A 17,646-nucleotide genomic window follows, 5' to 3' on the forward strand; every position below is an offset into this window, starting at 1 on the left:
ATGTAACAGTCTAACAAATGTTTTAACAAGGGCTGCATCCACAGGGGGTTTTGAAAAATAATTCCCTAATGACATCTCAACTCTTAGATAACATTTCCAACAGAATATTTAATATTTCACAAGGCCCTTTAATTTTTTTCTTTTCCTTCAGAAATGCGTAAGTTCAAAGACAGTCTGCCTGACATCACACCTGATGATTACATAGTTTTTCTACATATTTATGGGATCTTTGCACTGGAATAATTTAATTATAGGTTTTCAGCTACTTTTTCAAGAAGCAGAGGAAATATAATCTTCAAATAATTGCACACTTTGGTATAAAGATAGTGACTTCACTCAAACTTCAAAATTAAACTATTATGTGTCAGAAAGTACTGCTGTAAGATGGCTCAAAATGTCTGCAAACCTAATAGGAAAAAATCAAATTCAGTATATGACCGATAGTTGAAGGATATATAAAAGATGGTGTTGTTCAATGGTTAACATAGGAAAATGTTAAAGAATCAGACTACTGAAAACAATTTTCATAACCATTTCCTATCTAAGTTCTGAAAACAAAAAGTACTACTGGTAACTATATCTTACTGTTATTTACTGATGACACAGTCATTGAGCTGCTTAGGCTATTAGTGTTCTGAAAGCTGAGTATGGACAGAAACATAAAAGCACTTTTTAATTTACTAAGCAAGAGGAATTGCAAATTTTTGGAGAAAAAGGTTTAGTTAGAGGTTTTGGGAGAAGCAGATCAGAAAATTCATTTCTACAAAAAGAAAAAAAATCTTTAAGAAATTTTCATTAGCCAAATAATATGTAAATGAGATTTAAAAATGGCCAAATCTTGTTTCTATAATCAATTTTTTTTTTTTTAAAGATTTTATTTTTTCCTTTTTCTCCCCAAAGCCCCCTGGTACATAGTTGTGTATTCTTCGTTGTGGGTTCTTCTAGTTGTGGCATATGGGACGCTGCCTCAGCGTGGTCTGATGAGGGGTGCCATGTCCGCGCCCAGGATTCGAACCAAAGAAACACTGGGCCGCCTGCAGCGGAGCGCGCGAACTTAACCACTTGGCCACGGGGCCAGCCCCTATAATCAATTTTTTTAAACAAACAATTTACTGCAATTGTATAGTGATCTAAAGCATACAAAAATTTGTAATAATTTCATACTCACGAAACCTTATGAGTTACATGAGCTCAGAATTATCTTCACCATTTTATACATGAGGACACAAGGCTGAAGACCTGCCCAAGCTAAGCAGCAGGAACAGGGACTTGACATGAGTTTAAAACACAGTTTCAATGGCCAAACTTTCTTAATGTTGCTTATAAATCAATATAAAAATGAAATAATGTAGGGGGCTGGCCCTGTGGCATAGTAGTTAAGTTCGCCGCACTCCGCTTTGGCAAGTTCGTGGGTTTGGATCCCAAGTGCAGACCTACACCACTCATCAGCCACTCTGTGGTGGCAACTCACATATAAAGTGAGGGAAGACTGGCAACAGATTTTAGCTCAGGGCTAATCTTCCTCAGGCCAAAAAAGGGGAGAATTGGCAACAGATTTTAGCTCAGGGCTAATATTCCTCATCAAACAAAATAAATAGTGTAATCAACGTAATAAGAACCCCAACTGCTAAGAAAATCATGAGATACTATTACTTTAGAAACCAGAACCTAGATCTGCTCAAAATGATTAAGGGTTACTCAAAACTGCCACTGGAGTTGCATAATGTTGAGTTTGAATCCCAGCAATGCCACTAATATGTGTGAACTTTGACAACTTCCATAAAGTCTCAAATTGTATAAGATAAAAAATTCTAACCCCCACCCAAAGGATTTTGTGAGGATTAAATGAGAAACTTATGCAAATCACTTGGCACAGAAGTTGGTAACTTGTCATCCCTCAATACTTGATGGCAATTCTCATCAATTCCTTTAGAATTAATAAACAGGCTTGAGGTGTTAGAATTCTCTAATAGATCCAGAAGCATATTCCAATCTGCTTAGTGTTTCCTAATTAGGTATTTTCCTAATACCTCGCAGATTTACTTCAGTTCTTTTCAAACAAGAATATGCGGTGGTGAACTCGGACATAAGAAATTACAGGATAACTGAAGGGCAGGTCCAGGATTATCAATTTTTCATAAAGATTAAGAGTGATGGGGAAGTTGAATAATTTAACAATTAAATAATAAGTTAAGAACTTTGCATACTATTTTAATATTAAGCCAAACATGAATATAATGTGGACTAGACTGCAAAACACACTTACTTTTTAAGGTAAAAATAACAGATTTCTGCGAATATTTGTATTTGCTGACAGACACTTGTAGCTATGCCCTCACACTGAATTTTAAGAAATACTACTAAGTATAAAACAGATCTGCTAAGAGGTATAAAATTCTGCTTTCTGAACACCTCTACATTGCTGATCCAATTTTTCAATCTTTCAATTTTCTTAACTCATTTTTTAAGAACTCGAGTATAAATGTCAATTTTGAATAAGACATAACTAAAATGACACCCTATAAACTAGACATATTTTAATGAATGTTTTAATTTTTAAACAATGTAAATAAAGCAAAGATATTAATGAATTCTACATACACTCTACTTACCTCTCTGACATTTATTTTCATGTTTTACAACAAAATTACCTGCATGTTGACTCTTTCAATCACACAAGAAAGGACGTGTAAAACATGCATCTTTGTGTCACATTCTGTAACTTGCTGCAGTAACTGAAAAAGTAGTGTGAACATGGTTTCCAAATACTGCAGACAAAAGAAAAAAAGGTTCTAAATAGAAATGTTAAAGACCTTTACATACAGACACAAAGAAATAAGAAATAAAATTAAATCATAATGTCAAAGTAATAAAAGACAAACAGCCAAAACCATAGCAACTAACCTAAACAACTTCCAACTGCTGAAGCTGCCAATATTCAGGACAGTGCTGCTTTTCCTTTACAGCTGCTAAACATGTGCATTTTAGAATTTAATTCATCCATAAACTGACTAGTGTTTTCAGGGGAAAACTATGCTTAAACTTTTTGTGTTTAAACTTTAAACTGCTAAGTAAACTGTTAATAGTGCCCTGTCATTGCTCTTCCACATATGCCTGCTGTTTTGCAACGTCTACTCACTCACGCAAAAGAACACCAATTATTGCCCTCACATATCAGCTCTCTGACGTGGCCCTTAGCATGTGCTGCATGGAGATATAAATTTCTGTAGATAAATACTTGTAATTCTAAGAATGACAGAATATTTCTTATTAGGAAATAGAAAACAAATATCCCAGCTCTTAACTCCTACATTACAAAAGTTATAATACAAATTATAGGATTATATTACAGCAAGAAGCCAGACACACAGAACATATATTTGTTCTGTGAGATATTTGTTCATTTTTACATAGACTGCTAAAACATATTTCTTTCATCCAAAGATACCTAGTGATTCTTTTATTAAAGAAAAATCTCGGCTCTACAAGCTTCCCCATCTATGGCCCCCACAACAAATACAGACATATTTTATCACAAACTTTCTTCTTGTACACTCCTCTTAAGAACAACAAATACTACCAGCCCAGTCTTATTACATATTTAACAAATGCTTACTAAGTACCAATTATATAAAAACACCATGCTAGGTGCTGGGGGGTAAGTGAAAAACAAAAAGATAAGTAAGACTTGGTATTCTGCTTTTCAAGTAATTTGCAATCTAGTGTAGGACAAACATATATACACAAACAACAGTAAAAGTAACAGACACACAAGAAATGACATTACTAGATGTTTTACAATTTTGAGAAAAGAAAAAGTTTAGCAGTCACCTCCAAAATAGATGACAAGATAGCTAAACAAAAACATGGAGTATAAAAGTGAACTGTTTCAAATAAGTTACCAATAAAAGTAATTACTTCCAAAACAATCTAATACACTTTTAAATTCAGTTTCAACAAGTAACAGATATAATTTCAGGTAGAAAACAACACAATATTCAAAAGACATAAGCAGAAACTGTCATAAAATCTAGAAACAAATATTCTTACCGGTAGAAACTGATCTGTTCTAAACTCAAAATCATCTACAGGTGAAGGGCAGTTAAGGAATACCGAGAATATAGGAGATTTATCACAATGAAATATATACAAAAACCAAATATAATAAGCCAACCAAAAATTAAATATTAAACTATCTCATAAATTCACAAAATAATTAACAATTTTAAAGTGGTGTTAAGATTCTTCACAACTAAGTATTTCAAAATTTTTTTAAGGATATTTAACTTCAGAGTTGTAGCTGTTTCAATACGAACCTAAAAGAAAGTACATCATGAATTTTGAATCATTCTAATACTTAACATCATTAATATCAAATGGCAAAACAATTATTCCAAATCACTTTCTATTTTGTTAAAATTAAAGATACAGAGCATATTAGCATCTAGACATAAAAGTACACTCTCCTTATTTAGCATGGGCTAGATAGAAAAATAAAGTAGTGTCTATTCCCACTCTTCTCAGTTTCCCATAATTTGCTTAAGGTGTCTTTAAACCAGAGGGTGCTTCCTGAAAGAAAAATAATTTGCCCTAAATTTAGGGAGAGGATGGGACTGAGAGAAAACAGTGTGAAAGTGATGCCAGAGAGAAAGGGAAGGTTGAGAAGCAGAGAGGAGAAGCAGGAAAATGAGGCAGGGTTGGGGAAGCTGGAAGATGTGTAAGTCAAGAGTGAGGGAGGAGAAAAGAAGAGGAGGAAGGAGGCAAAAGAACACAAATCCCCATCGGTCACCTCAATTACACGAAATGTTTGAAATAACCAAAAGACATAGTCTGAGATTTTCTAAATCTCAAAGTTCACAAATACAGCAAAGTCTGGACGAGCTCTTGACCTCCTCAAGTCATATTTTCTTTGTATATCAGCAGGTTACCTGGGCAAATCACATCATGACAGCATCATCCCCTCATTTTCTTTCAAGTTTTACCTGGACTTCATCAGCGACATCGGCACAGGCTACCAGACTTACAGTTTCCATGTAAAATACCATGAACTCAAGCCACGACTAAATTCTACATTCTACTTTGTAAAATAATATACCTAAAATTTTTATTTCCTGGCTAAGAGTCATTACTTCCTTAGATGCTACACTTCCCACATCAGTAACAGCAACTGGTGGGTTTTTTGCAGCCATTTTTCACAAAGAAGCAGTTTTAATCATTTTACAGGATCTTCTGATGACCTGAGATGCTGATTTAGGCACGTTCACCAAATGCTAAGTACTCTACTGCCAAATCTACAGATTCCAAGAGCCTAGAGTGCAGATGTTTTCTCACCTGCCTTTTCTTTTTATTGTCTCTAAAGGTAACATGAACATTTCCAGATTTTCAAATGATTTAACAAATTTGCTGATTAACACATGGAAAGCACTTTGCCAAGTGTTTTACTATGAAACAACCTAATGAAAAGATGGTATACTCATGCAATTAAAAATATTCAATAAAGAACTATTAACTCCCGCATTGTGTCGGGTGAAGAAAAAAAGCTGAGCAAGACACACCTAGCACTTGCCCACAGAAGGTTTACAATCCAGAAGGGGGAAAAAACCACCCAGGTATTACATAATTATTAATAAAAATAGCTAACTTGAAAAGCATAAGAACCGGATAATCCCCTTGAGGACATGGACTATTTCTAGTCATCTTAAAATTGTCAGCATTTAGTTCAGTATGAGGCACTGTGTTAATAATTTAATTCACAAACATCAAGACATGAAAGCCCCCCCAAAATGGAAACAAACTGCCTAAACACTAATCCCTAAATCACTCACTTTCCCTCCACAAAAGAACAGAAAAAAAAGAACCAGAGACACACTTGACCCATAACCATGACATCCATACAAATAAGTATAGGAAACAAAAGAGACACTTCAAGGAAAACTAGCTGCATTTTCTCTCCTAACAAAAGGAAGTCTGTGCAGTATTACAAGCAGAGAAAATGATAATGGATTGAGACGACTTGCCTACACTCTAATTTAACTGCAAGAATAGGAACCCAGAGCATAAGGGAAAACAAAAAGCACACAGAGTTTAAGAAAACAGAGGAGCATTTAAAATATGACAAATAAAAGTAAGAACAAAATTAGCTCTTCCTGAGCTATAAAAGAAATAGCAAGTATTTACCACATGGCATAGAGACAGAATGAATTTTTGCAGCAATTCATAAGTAATAGTCAAAAAAATGAGAACCTGAATTCACAGAATGAAGAGTTTGGGACTGTGACAGAAGACTGGCAGAAGACAATCTAGCACAATTCTTAGAACACTAATTTTTCAATAAATACTTGATAAATAAACGCAAGAAAACAAAACAAAACAAAAAATCTTCCTTTAAAAAGACTCTACACTGACTTTTCATAGAATAAATCCAGCCTTCCCAAAGGAGAATGAAATCCTAAGTATCCAGAATCAGATCCAGACTGTGAACTCAGTCTGTGAGTCCACCACACACCTCCAGCTGAAGCCTCAGAAAACTCCTGAGAAGATAACAAGCTAATTCCATACTGAGCCAAGCAAGTGCCATCAAGGTATCAGAAACATTGGAAGGACCCCAGAGAGCATGAGAGCAACAAAGGAATGAACGAGAAGAACCAAGGTCAACACGACTTCCAAAGAAGACTGCTATAAAGATAAAGGTCATGAGGCACTTCCGTGCCCAGCGTCAGAGAATGAGCCTTGGGATAACTGTCTAGCTTGGACTAGGCTAATGCCTGCCCACTTCCACAGCCAGCCCACGGCAATGAAGGCAATCCCACACACTAAAGCTGGTCGTCAGCCTGCCCATGAAGATGGCCGTTTCTTTGCTGGAAAGACAACAACCAGAGCACACCTTACCACCAAACCATAAACGTTCTGGTTGTACCCCAATTTACATTTTACACAGCCTCTCACAGGTTGAAAGAGTACACTAATGCTAATTTTTTTAGGAGCTTAGTGCTTGTTTTATTGAAGGTTGCATAAGTAACGTAAGTAAAACTTTTTAAAAAATTACTTGTAATTTCCAAAATTGAAAAATATAATTGGCTCAGAAATCTTAGAACCTAAAGAAGCCCAGTATATAAATAAAATATTCTAGTTAAAGAATCATCTGGGGTCCTAGGAAAAGAAAGTTCCTCTTACCTAAAATTTAGTCATTCTGTTTACACAGTGGTAGGAGCACTCAAACCTGAAACTTGCCATAAGCACCACACCTGCTAAGTAACATGTGCTAAGAGGGACGGAAGGGAGCATGCAGAAGCTATTTTTTTCAAATGGGTTTTTCAGTGAAGCACTGTAGCATTGCTGTCTTTATTAAAAAAAATAATAAAAATGGAATCTTACTTCACATCATGTCCAAATATAAATTCTGGGTGGAATAAAGAGCCAACGGTAAAGAAAATACATGTATTAAACAAGAAACAAAAAAGAATAAAGCAGAAAAAGTAAATCAATAGATCTGATTGCACTAAAATTAAAAACCTCTGCCCAAGACAGAATGAGAGTAGAAAGACAGAGAGATTCAACCGCAGTCATAATTTATTTCTTTAATAAAGTATTTGAAATATAAATGGAAAATTATTACAATGGAAATATGGAAAACTGAGTGGTAAGCACACAGGTGCTTGTTATGTTAGTCACTGAATTTTTCTCTTTCCTTGATATAATTCTTAACTTTTAAAAAGTAAAAAATTAAAAGCCTTAGGGCCTACAATGGAGAAAAGAAAGTCTCTTCAACAAATGGTGCTGGGAAAACTGGACAGCCACATGCAAAAGATTGAAAATTGACCATTCTTTTTCACCACACACCAAAATAAACTCAAAATGGATCAAAGACCTAAAGATTAGGCCTGAGACAATAAGTCTTTTGGAAGAGAATATAGGCAGTACACTCTTTGACATCAGTTTCAAAAGAATCTTTTCAGACACTATAACTCCTCAGGTGAGGGAAACAATACAAGGAATAAACAAATGGGACTTCATCAGACTAAAGAGCTTCTTCAAGGCAAGGGAAAACAGGATTGAAACAAAAAAACAGCTCACTAATTGGGAAAAAATATTTACAAGCAACTTATCCGACAAAGGGTTAATCTCCATAATATACAAAGAACTCACACTGCTTAACAACAAAAAAACAAACAACCCGATCAAAAAATGGGCAGAGGACATGAGCAGACATTTCTCAAAAGAAGATATGAATATGGCCAATAGACACATGAAAAGATGTTCATCATCACTAATCATCAGGGAAATTCAAATCAAAACTACACTAAGATATCACCTTACACCCGTTAGATTGGCAAAAACATCCAAAACCAAGAGTGACAAATGTTGGAGAGGTTGTGGAGAAAAAGGAACCCTCATACACTGTTGGTGGGAATGCAAACTGGTACAGCCACTATGGAAAACAGTATGGAGATTTCTCAAAAAGTTAAAAATAGAAATACCCTATGACCCAGCCATCCCATTACTGGGTATCTATCCTAAGAACCTGATATCAGAAATCTCAAGAGTCCGTTGCACCCATATGTTCATTGCAGCATTATTTACAATAGCCAAGACGTGGAACCAACCTACATGCCCAGAAACTGATGATTGGATAAAGAAGATGTGATATATATACACAATGGAATACTACTCAGCCATAAAAAAAGACAAAATTGGCCCATTCACAACAACGTGGATGGACCTCGAGGGTATTATGTTAAGAGAAATAAGCCAGTCAGAGAAAGACGAACTCTATATGACTCCACTCATAGGTGGAAGTTAGTATATTGATAAGGAGATCTGATCGGTGGTTACCAGGCAAAAGGGGGGGTGGGGGGAGGGCACAAAGGGGGAAGTGGTGTACCCACAACATGACTAACAAAAATGTACAACTGAAATCTCACAAGGTCGTAATCTATCATAACATTAATAAAAAAAAAAAAAGATGCTAACATCACTAATCATAAGAAAAAAGCAAATGAAAACTACAAAGAGATATCACCTTATACCTACTAGGATGGTTACTATTAACAAAAAATCTCCAGAAAATAACAAGTGTTGGCAAGGATGTGGAGACATTAGAACCCTTGTACAGTGTTGCTAAGATAGTAAAATGGTGCAACCACTAGGAAAAACAGTATGAAATTTTCTTTAAAAATTAAAAATAGAACTACCATATGATACAGCAATCACACTTCTGGATCTATACCCAAAAGAATTAAAAGCAGGGTCTCAAAGAGATATTCTTACATCCATGTTCACAGTAATACTATCCACAATGGCCAAGACATGGAAGCAATCAAAAGAGCCATGAATGGATAAAGAAAATCTGGTATATACACATAATAGAATAGTATTCAGCCTGAAAATGGAAGGAATCCTGTTACGTGCTGCAGCATGGACCAATCTTGAGGACAGTAAGATAAGTGAGATAAGCCAGTCACAGAAAGATTTTTTTATAGTATTTCATTTCTATGAGGTATCTAAAGTAGCCAAATTCATAGAAACATAAAGTAGAATGGTGGTTACAAGGTGTAGAGGGAGGGGGAAAAGGGGAATTGTTGTTTAATGGGTGTCGAGTTTCAGATTTGTAAGATGAAAAAGTTCTGGTGATCTGTTTCACACCAATGTAAATATACTTAACGGTATATTTGAAAATGGTTAAGATAGTAAATTTTTAAGGTTTTTTTTAACACAATAAAAAAATTAACATTCTAAAAAAAAAAAAATTAAAAGCCTTCCTTTCTGAAAGAATGAGTTAGAAATAAGCTTAGAAGTAAAAAGTTTCAAAGTAGTAGTTAGCTTAAACCTAATCAAATTTTCCCAACATTTATTACAAAAAGTTTCCAAATACTGTAAAACTATAAATGCTTGCTCATGCCTAGATCAAGTTTTAGTTTATAAAATTTGGATGTCTCACACTAGTAAATCCAAATTGCTAAACACTGAGAAAAAGTTACAATATTTCAAGTAAACCAAAAACATTTCACTCTTTGCACTATATTCCCCCAGATCAAACAATAACATTAAAACTGTCATCAACTACTGGAGATAGAGATGTAGTCTACCCAGTGGCCTCTGATATATCATTTATGGAGCCCTTCCCTAACTGGAGAAGTTGCTTTCTCCGGTTGCTGCACTATTTCTACTCTGTCGTAGTTGGTCTCATACATAACTGTAAGACGGGAAGCCACACAGACAACTACAGTAGCTCAGGATTAAATCTATCTCAACTCCATAAGAGCAGCACTCAAGCAAGACAATGCCGATTCTGAAAGCGAGAGAGGATTTAGATTCATGTGTATGTGTATTACATACAAATGCATGTTTATATGTTTGTACATATGTCTACAAGTTTGTACATTGTTGCATATATGTATGTGAGTATAAAGTATCTTCCAACATTTCATTAGCCAGCATTTTTCATAGGTTGAAATTAAAGCAGTATCTCTTACATACTCTCGATCTTAAATGTACTCTAAAAAAAAGGGGTGGGCAGGCCAAAGTAAGCAACATTAACTTAGTGCCTTACTACCAACGTTGTCTTCTTAAGAAGTAATATCAAAATAATTCGGCAGGATAAAACAATCATACCAGATGTAAAAATGAGATGTAGCCACCAGAAGATGTACAAGAAAAGGGCAAAAGTTGAACCTACAGCAACATTTCCTCAATGTATTCCTTGGATATTAATGTATTTGTCATCTTGAATAATCACAATGCCAATGTACACTTTAAAGGCTCTGATCAGTCCTATAGTAAAGAGGAGTATTTGAACACTTAGTCCAGTGTTTTCCAAATTTACCTGGCTATGAAACCCTTTCTCTCCAATAACGCTTGTTTATATGTGATAGAATTAATGTTCAGCTTTTAAAACACTGACCTAAATAACTCATTTTTCTCTTCATTTCTCTCTTAATAGACTCATTAAAAAAAAAGTGTATGATCCAAGGAGTTTCTCTTTCTCCCAAAGAAAACTTAACTGAAATTTAATCTTTTGTAACACTTTCATAAAGCACTTAATGTCTTCTCTCTGATACCACTGACAACATAGCAAATAATATTTCCAACTAAGAAAACAAAAATTAAAATCTTATGTCTTTATTCTAAAGCTACTACAAAAGTAATTCTAGCAAATAGTAATCTTAGAAACAGCTATGTTTCATTAATAAACTTCTAAGAATTTAAACATGGTAAAATAAAACTGAATTCCTTTGTAACTTCTCATGCTTAATTATTTAATTATAGAATTATATTTAAATTTTCAATTATTTACACAAAGTAAATAATATTGAAGTAAAAACTCCAAAGATCAGTTCTATTCACCTTTGGAATGTATCACGCTCCTCCAAGAGATTTATCTTTCTAATTACATTTTCTTTCACTGAACATTAAAAGTAGTTTATATGATCGCGGCACATGTGTAAAAACAAGAAAAGTATGGCCCAAGCCTTTGCTGAAAAACAGACTAATCAGGTGGGTTCAAAATTTTTTAAAAGGGGGGCATGCTGAGACATGATTAAATAAGCTCTTAGCATAATTTAGGGGAAAAAATCATTTAATTTTATCTAAAAAAATTTGAAATGCAGAAAAAAGACAACTGGATTCACTTTTTTTAAAGACTATGCTGGAGTCAAATATAAGCCTAAGACAAAGAAAAGGTATATTAAGTCATGAATATATTCACTTAGGCATAAAATAAAACAATGGTGGGGAAAAAATATTTTATACAATGCTGAACTTCTTAAAAAAAAACCTCTGAGTAACTGAAGTATATAATAAAGCAGCAAACTTACTGCTTTGAAGAAAAATAAAGCAACAAAGAAGGCATTATCAAATTTAAGACTATTATGTGAACAAGAATATACATAAAGAAAAAATCCTAAAAGAAACAATTCCAAAGGCTAAACAAAAAACTCTCAAATATGAGAGACAAAGAAAGAACCAAAAGTAAGGGTGAACTAGATCATGGTACTATCTCAAATGTAAGAATGACAAATTCTACCCTGAACAAGAATATGTAAGCTATAAAAGGATCTTTATAAATTTTTTTTATTCTTACTAAAAAATTATAAACGATTTTAGAATCAAAGGACTCTCCTCCGTCAAATCAAAATGCTCACCAAGGAATAATGACAGCAGTCAAAGGCCACCAACATTCCAAAGAGAAACAGGAACCATATCTGTATCTGAAGTTTAACATAGGCTAAACGAAAAATAACTTTTCTAAGACATTTAAGCAACATACCACTAAGTCCTGATCTTGAAGCAAGTTACAAATTGCCTCATATAACATGGGTCTTAAGTCAGACTTGAATTTCACAGAAATCCACTGACCGATGAGCCAAATCACCCTGCGTCGCAATGGCTTATACCTAGACAGAAAAAAATCATGAAATTAAAATGTTAAATATTTTAAGAAGTTTATTTCACTTAGTATATTTCATCATTTAAATCTAAAACGTACTAAGAAAGCAATCTACATTTTTCAGATGAAAGTTTAAAAGCTAGTTCTAAATGTACCACAGTATAAATACTAACAATGTTCTGATCTAAAAAACTGAAAATTCTTAGCCAGATATATTGTAAATTTGATTATTCTGTATTAAAGAACTGTAAGAAAGATATGTAGATAACAACCAAATCAATTTCTGTTCCTACATAATCAAAGACAGTTAATCCAAACAGGCATAACTAGCTAATGTTCCAAACCCTAAGGCCAGGAAGCCCCCAAAACTAATAATAAAGGAGCTTCTGTATTCAACTTTCCAATTCCAATTCTGTTAATCTCATAAAGATTATTTTCAGAATACTGTGAGAGATTTCTAGACTTACATAAAATATTCATATAAATTTACACTGATTTCAGCTAAGTGCTCTAATTTTGTATGAGGTGTCCAATTATATAAAGTGACAGATTATCAAAAATAATGATTTATATTTTAAAAGTTGTAAAATATTTGCAGTAACGTGTACATACATTTCTTTTTCTATGGTCATCTTTGCTAAAGGAAATGAAGGTTCTTTAGGCAAAGAGAAAAACCTCAAAGCTATAAACAATTGTGTGCAAAAATTCCACCCACAAAGACTCTTCTTGATACTATATAAATTTTAGTGGCAAGATGATATTTATTTCTGGGTGTAAATGAAATAAGCTAATGAACATACCATAATTTTTAGAAAATTACAATCTCATAAGATGATCAAGTACACAGAAAGAATTGCCCATTAAAGTTGCAAAAAATGGGGGCCAGCCAGGTGGTGTAGTGGTTAAGTTCACGCACTCCACTTTGGCAGCATGAGGTTCACCAGTTCGGATCCTGGGCACGGACCTACATATCACTCCTTAACTCATGCCGTGGTGGCATCCCACATAGAAGAATTAGAAGGACTTGCAGCTAGGATATATACAATGATATGCTGGGGCTTTGGGGAGAGGAAAAATAAGACAGAGAGAGAGAAAGAGGAAGAGTGGCAACAGATGTCAGCTCAGGGACAAGTTTCCTCACCAAAAAAATTCTGTGAACTCTGAACTCTGTTTACTTTGTTAAGGAAAAAAAAAAAGTTGCAAAAAATGTTAAGTATTCCCCGCCCTCAAAAAGTTTATAACATACGTAAAAGAATTAAAGAACACAAAGCTGTATACTAGGATTTTAGAACGGCAAGAGAGAAGAGTGGACGGGAGAATGGGATTTGAACAGCCTTTAAGATAAGCAGTATTTTGGGCAGAAAATTGAAAAAACGCCATTTCAAGGGATAGGGACTGTTTGAACAAAGTCACAGATGTAAAAATAAACACTTATGTACAGTAAATGAAGAAACCACAAAACCATCAATTTTGGACTGAGATCTTTGAGATTACCACATTCAACATTCTATTCCAGACAAAGAGCATGAAGCTCAGAAAGGTCAAATTCCAAAGCCATAGTCACTTCTGGGCAGAGTTAAGATTAGGGGTCAGTTTGTTCCTCAAAGTGTAGTCCCTGGATCTGCAGCATCACTACCCTGGAAGTGTGACAGAATCACACACTCTAACCCAGAGAACCTGTAGTTTTTGTTTGTTTGTTTGTCTGTGTGTTTGAGGAAGATTAACCCTGAGCTAACATCTGCCACCAATCCTCCTCTTTTTGCTGAGGAAGATTGGCCTGAGCTAACATCCATGCCCATATTCCTCTACTGTATATGTGGGCCGCCTACCACAGCATGGCTTGATGAGCAGTGCTAGATCCACAGATGGGATCCGAACTGGTGAACCCCGCACCGCCAAAGTGGAGCACGGGAACTTAACCGCTACACCACCAGGCTGGCCCTGAGAACCTGAATTTTAACAAGATCACTAGGTGATTCACAAGCATATTAAAGTTTGAGAAAAACCAGTCTATATCAGCTCTCTCCAAAAGAAATATAAGGCAAGCCAAGTATGCAATTTTAAATTTGTTAGTACCCATATTAAAATAAGTAAAAAGAGACAGGTGAAATTTTAATAATACTTTTACTTATCTCAATATATCCAAAATATTATCATTTCAACACATAATCAATCAACACATATTTTACACTGTGTTAGTTTTTAAACTTGAATTTTAATTAAAATGAGAGCCATTTCCTCAGTTGCACTACGTACATTTCAAGTACTCAACAGCCATATGTCCTAGGTGCTGTACTAGACAGCATAGGTGTAGAATAAATAGCCTCTAGGGTTTAAGGACAATCAAACCACATATTTATCTCCCTACTGAAGGCTTTCTCTCCATCAGAGGTTCAGTAGCTCATTGAGGGCAAAGCCATAGGCCATCTCTCTCACCACTGGCTCCACAGAACATGGCAAATTCCAAGTGTTGAAAATATCTATTGATTAGCTAAATGACAGAATAACTGAATGGATAAATAGCTACTTATTGGTCAAAATTACTTTTAAAGCATCTCTACCTCTACAATTTTATGGCTCTAAATATTTATTAAACGATCCATATATGGATGGCCTTCTACTCAGCATTAAAGTAGTCAAGAAACGTCAGCTGATCTATGACCATATGCTGAGCATTCTGATAGGTACCACACTACAGAAAACAAATCAACAGAAGTGCATGATTCAAAACAAGAACAAAGTCTCTTGGAATGTTTTTAAGTCTCTACTTTTAAACTAGGAAAAAATTTATAAAAGCTATGAAAGATCTTTGCCTTCCATTTTACTCATTCAGTATCTGAAACTAAAATAACTAGGCAAGTACTTAAACATATATGAAACATAAGAATTGCGCAAAAGTTCTCCTAAACGTCAGATCTGTACTACTGAATTAGGCACCTCAATATGAGCCTAAAGTGTATCCAAACGCTTTGAGCTACAATGTCTCCACATCCTACTCTACCCTCTCCCAAAAGACATGCCGTGTGCTCTGTGTGATCCCAAGGCGGTCACCTCTTGTGGATGTTACTCTGGTTAGGCTACTTCTGACACCAAGCCTAGCCCCTGCTAAGTCTCCAACTGGCTTTCTTTTGTACACATTTTCTTTCTAGATTCAGAGACCTCCATCTTCCCTTACCTTTGCATAAAATTTCCTCCTGCAAACTATCTTCTCTAACATCAAATACTTCATACACGTCACAATTCACATTTGAAATAACATAACAAACTGCTTTGCTTATTTTTCAGTTGTAAGATTCACAAGTCTCATTCCTTTCTACACTACACACGATCAGCTAAGTCATACAATGACTTTCTTCTAATTTTAAGCAAATTTAACGCCTTTTTGTCTTCATTAGAAAAATAAACAAGGTAAAAGAAGTGTATAATAAAGTTTTATACTTGCCTATTGTGAATGACTTGTAATTCTGGAAGAAGTTGGTTTTTAAACCACTGATCAAAATCAACACTGTCAAACAGCTCATAAGCCGCTAATCCAACAGCATTATACACTAAGAAGAAGATTTGAGAGGAAAATAATTTTAATTTCAGACACTGGACCAACTGCTCAGCATCCTTGTGTAAGAAACTAGGCCTTAGGGACTACTTTGAAACATATAAAGGGAAATCTACAATATGTTAATCAGGGAAATTATTTTAAACAGACATTTTAGAAACATTATTTAAGTTACTTTATGTTTTTCCTAAATACTCCTTAGTGCTTTCAAACAGAAAATTACATTCATTTAAAAATATTCAAGTCAAATTACAAAAATCATAAAATAACATCTGCTTCCAAATGGCTGGAATACTTTATGATCTGGTCCCTACTTACCCTCACTCCAGCCTGATCTCTCACCACAACCCCTTAACCTCTCTGTTCCAATTAAACCAAAATACTTCAGTTCCAAACCTAACTGTGCTTGCTCCTCTTCCCTTCAAGCTTTTGTATATACTGCTCCTTCTGCCTGGAACCGTCTTCCCACACTGCCCCTCCCCCTGCTAACTCCCACTTACCCTTGTGTTCTCCCGTTACACTTCCTTAGGAGACTTTCCCTGGGCACACCAAAACTCCCTTGTGGTTTGCCACAGTACTACCTCATTCTCACCTTTTTTGGCATTAATCAACTGGTACTCTTATAATCAACTGTCTGCTTACTCAGGTTTACCTCCCTCCCAAGACAGTTCCTGCATTTTGGGCACCCTTGAATCCCAACTTTCCCAGCATAACACCTACCACAAAGCAAACACACCATCTCCTGAGGAAACAAATGTTTCTAAACCATTTTAGTTTAACATACCAGCATCTTTGATTAATAGTGCATTCATATCTTCCACATTAGTGGGCCCTGAAAAAACAAATATCAGTAAAGGTAAATAAACCTAGTTTTTAAAAGATATTTCATTTAAACTCAATTTGTTAGTTTCTCGATTCAGTTAAGTACAATATATTTTGTGATATTAAATACTCATATAGGCATAAAGGGAAAGTCTAAGTTTTGTTATCGTCACCATTAGAAAATAGAGGTACAACATCTAAAGCCATATTACAGTTTTAAAAATCATTATAACACATTTGAAAAATATTATGTCAAACAACATTCTAGAAAAATATATGCCACAAATTGTTAACTATTATATTACACTCTGATTATAAAAGAAAATTCTTAAAAGAAAAAATAAAAAGATGAATACCACAACAGAAAAAACAAACAAACAAAAATAAGAATAGGTAATTTACACAAGAAGTTCTAAACAAAAAATAAACCAGGTCATGACAGTATATTAAAGGATGACAATAAAATGAAAGGTACAAACAGAAAAGTGATAGCCATTACATAATATGGAAACTTTAGAATAAAAAGTTGGCAGTCTCTGCACTACTATCCAGAAAGAACACTATGGTTAAGACATAAAAAACACAGTTTACTTAAGAAGTACATTTCTTTACAATAGAAAGATTTCTGCCAAGCTTATCAAAGCATTTTTCTGCTGTTAAAAATGAACTCTTAAGCTCACTAGTCTAATAAGCTAAAGTAAAGTACAGCCCTAAATAAGCAAATTGTTCCAGAAAGAAAACTAACTAAACTCTGAAATCAATGAAAACCTTACCAGCACACAGAAAATTATCAGTGTAACCGAAATAGCTTACAGACTTTCCTACACTGGTTTAAAAAAAATACACAGGAAAAAACAGAAATAATATTCTAAACTCAACAAAAAGG

The 17,646-nt window shown here is 34.6% G+C and overlaps 1 protein-coding gene across 2 annotated transcripts in view; it reads right to left on the bottom strand.

Moving 5' to 3' along the window:
• The window catches only part of IPO11 (importin 11), a 230,444-nt gene that overhangs the window by 150,730 nt on the left and 62,068 nt on the right, over positions 1 to 17,646 (bottom strand). For both annotated transcript variants that reach the window (XM_008527674.2, XM_008527675.2), the window contains exons 14-19: positions 16,723 to 16,770; positions 15,828 to 15,933; positions 12,266 to 12,392; positions 4,283 to 4,316; positions 4,051 to 4,091; positions 2,652 to 2,768 (exon numbers count right to left, since the gene is read on the bottom strand). In XM_008527674.2, coding sequence (XP_008525896.1) covers positions 2,652 to 2,768; positions 4,051 to 4,091; positions 4,283 to 4,316; positions 12,266 to 12,392; positions 15,828 to 15,933; positions 16,723 to 16,770 — 473 coding nt within the window. The remainder of the gene's footprint in view (positions 1 to 2,651; positions 2,769 to 4,050; positions 4,092 to 4,282; positions 4,317 to 12,265; positions 12,393 to 15,827; positions 15,934 to 16,722; positions 16,771 to 17,646) is intronic.

The sequence above is a fragment of the Equus przewalskii genome, chromosome 20 (assembly GCF_037783145.1).
Source record: "Equus przewalskii isolate Varuska chromosome 20, EquPr2, whole genome shotgun sequence".
Classification (NCBI taxonomy): Eukaryota; Metazoa; Chordata; class Mammalia; order Perissodactyla; family Equidae; genus Equus; species Equus przewalskii.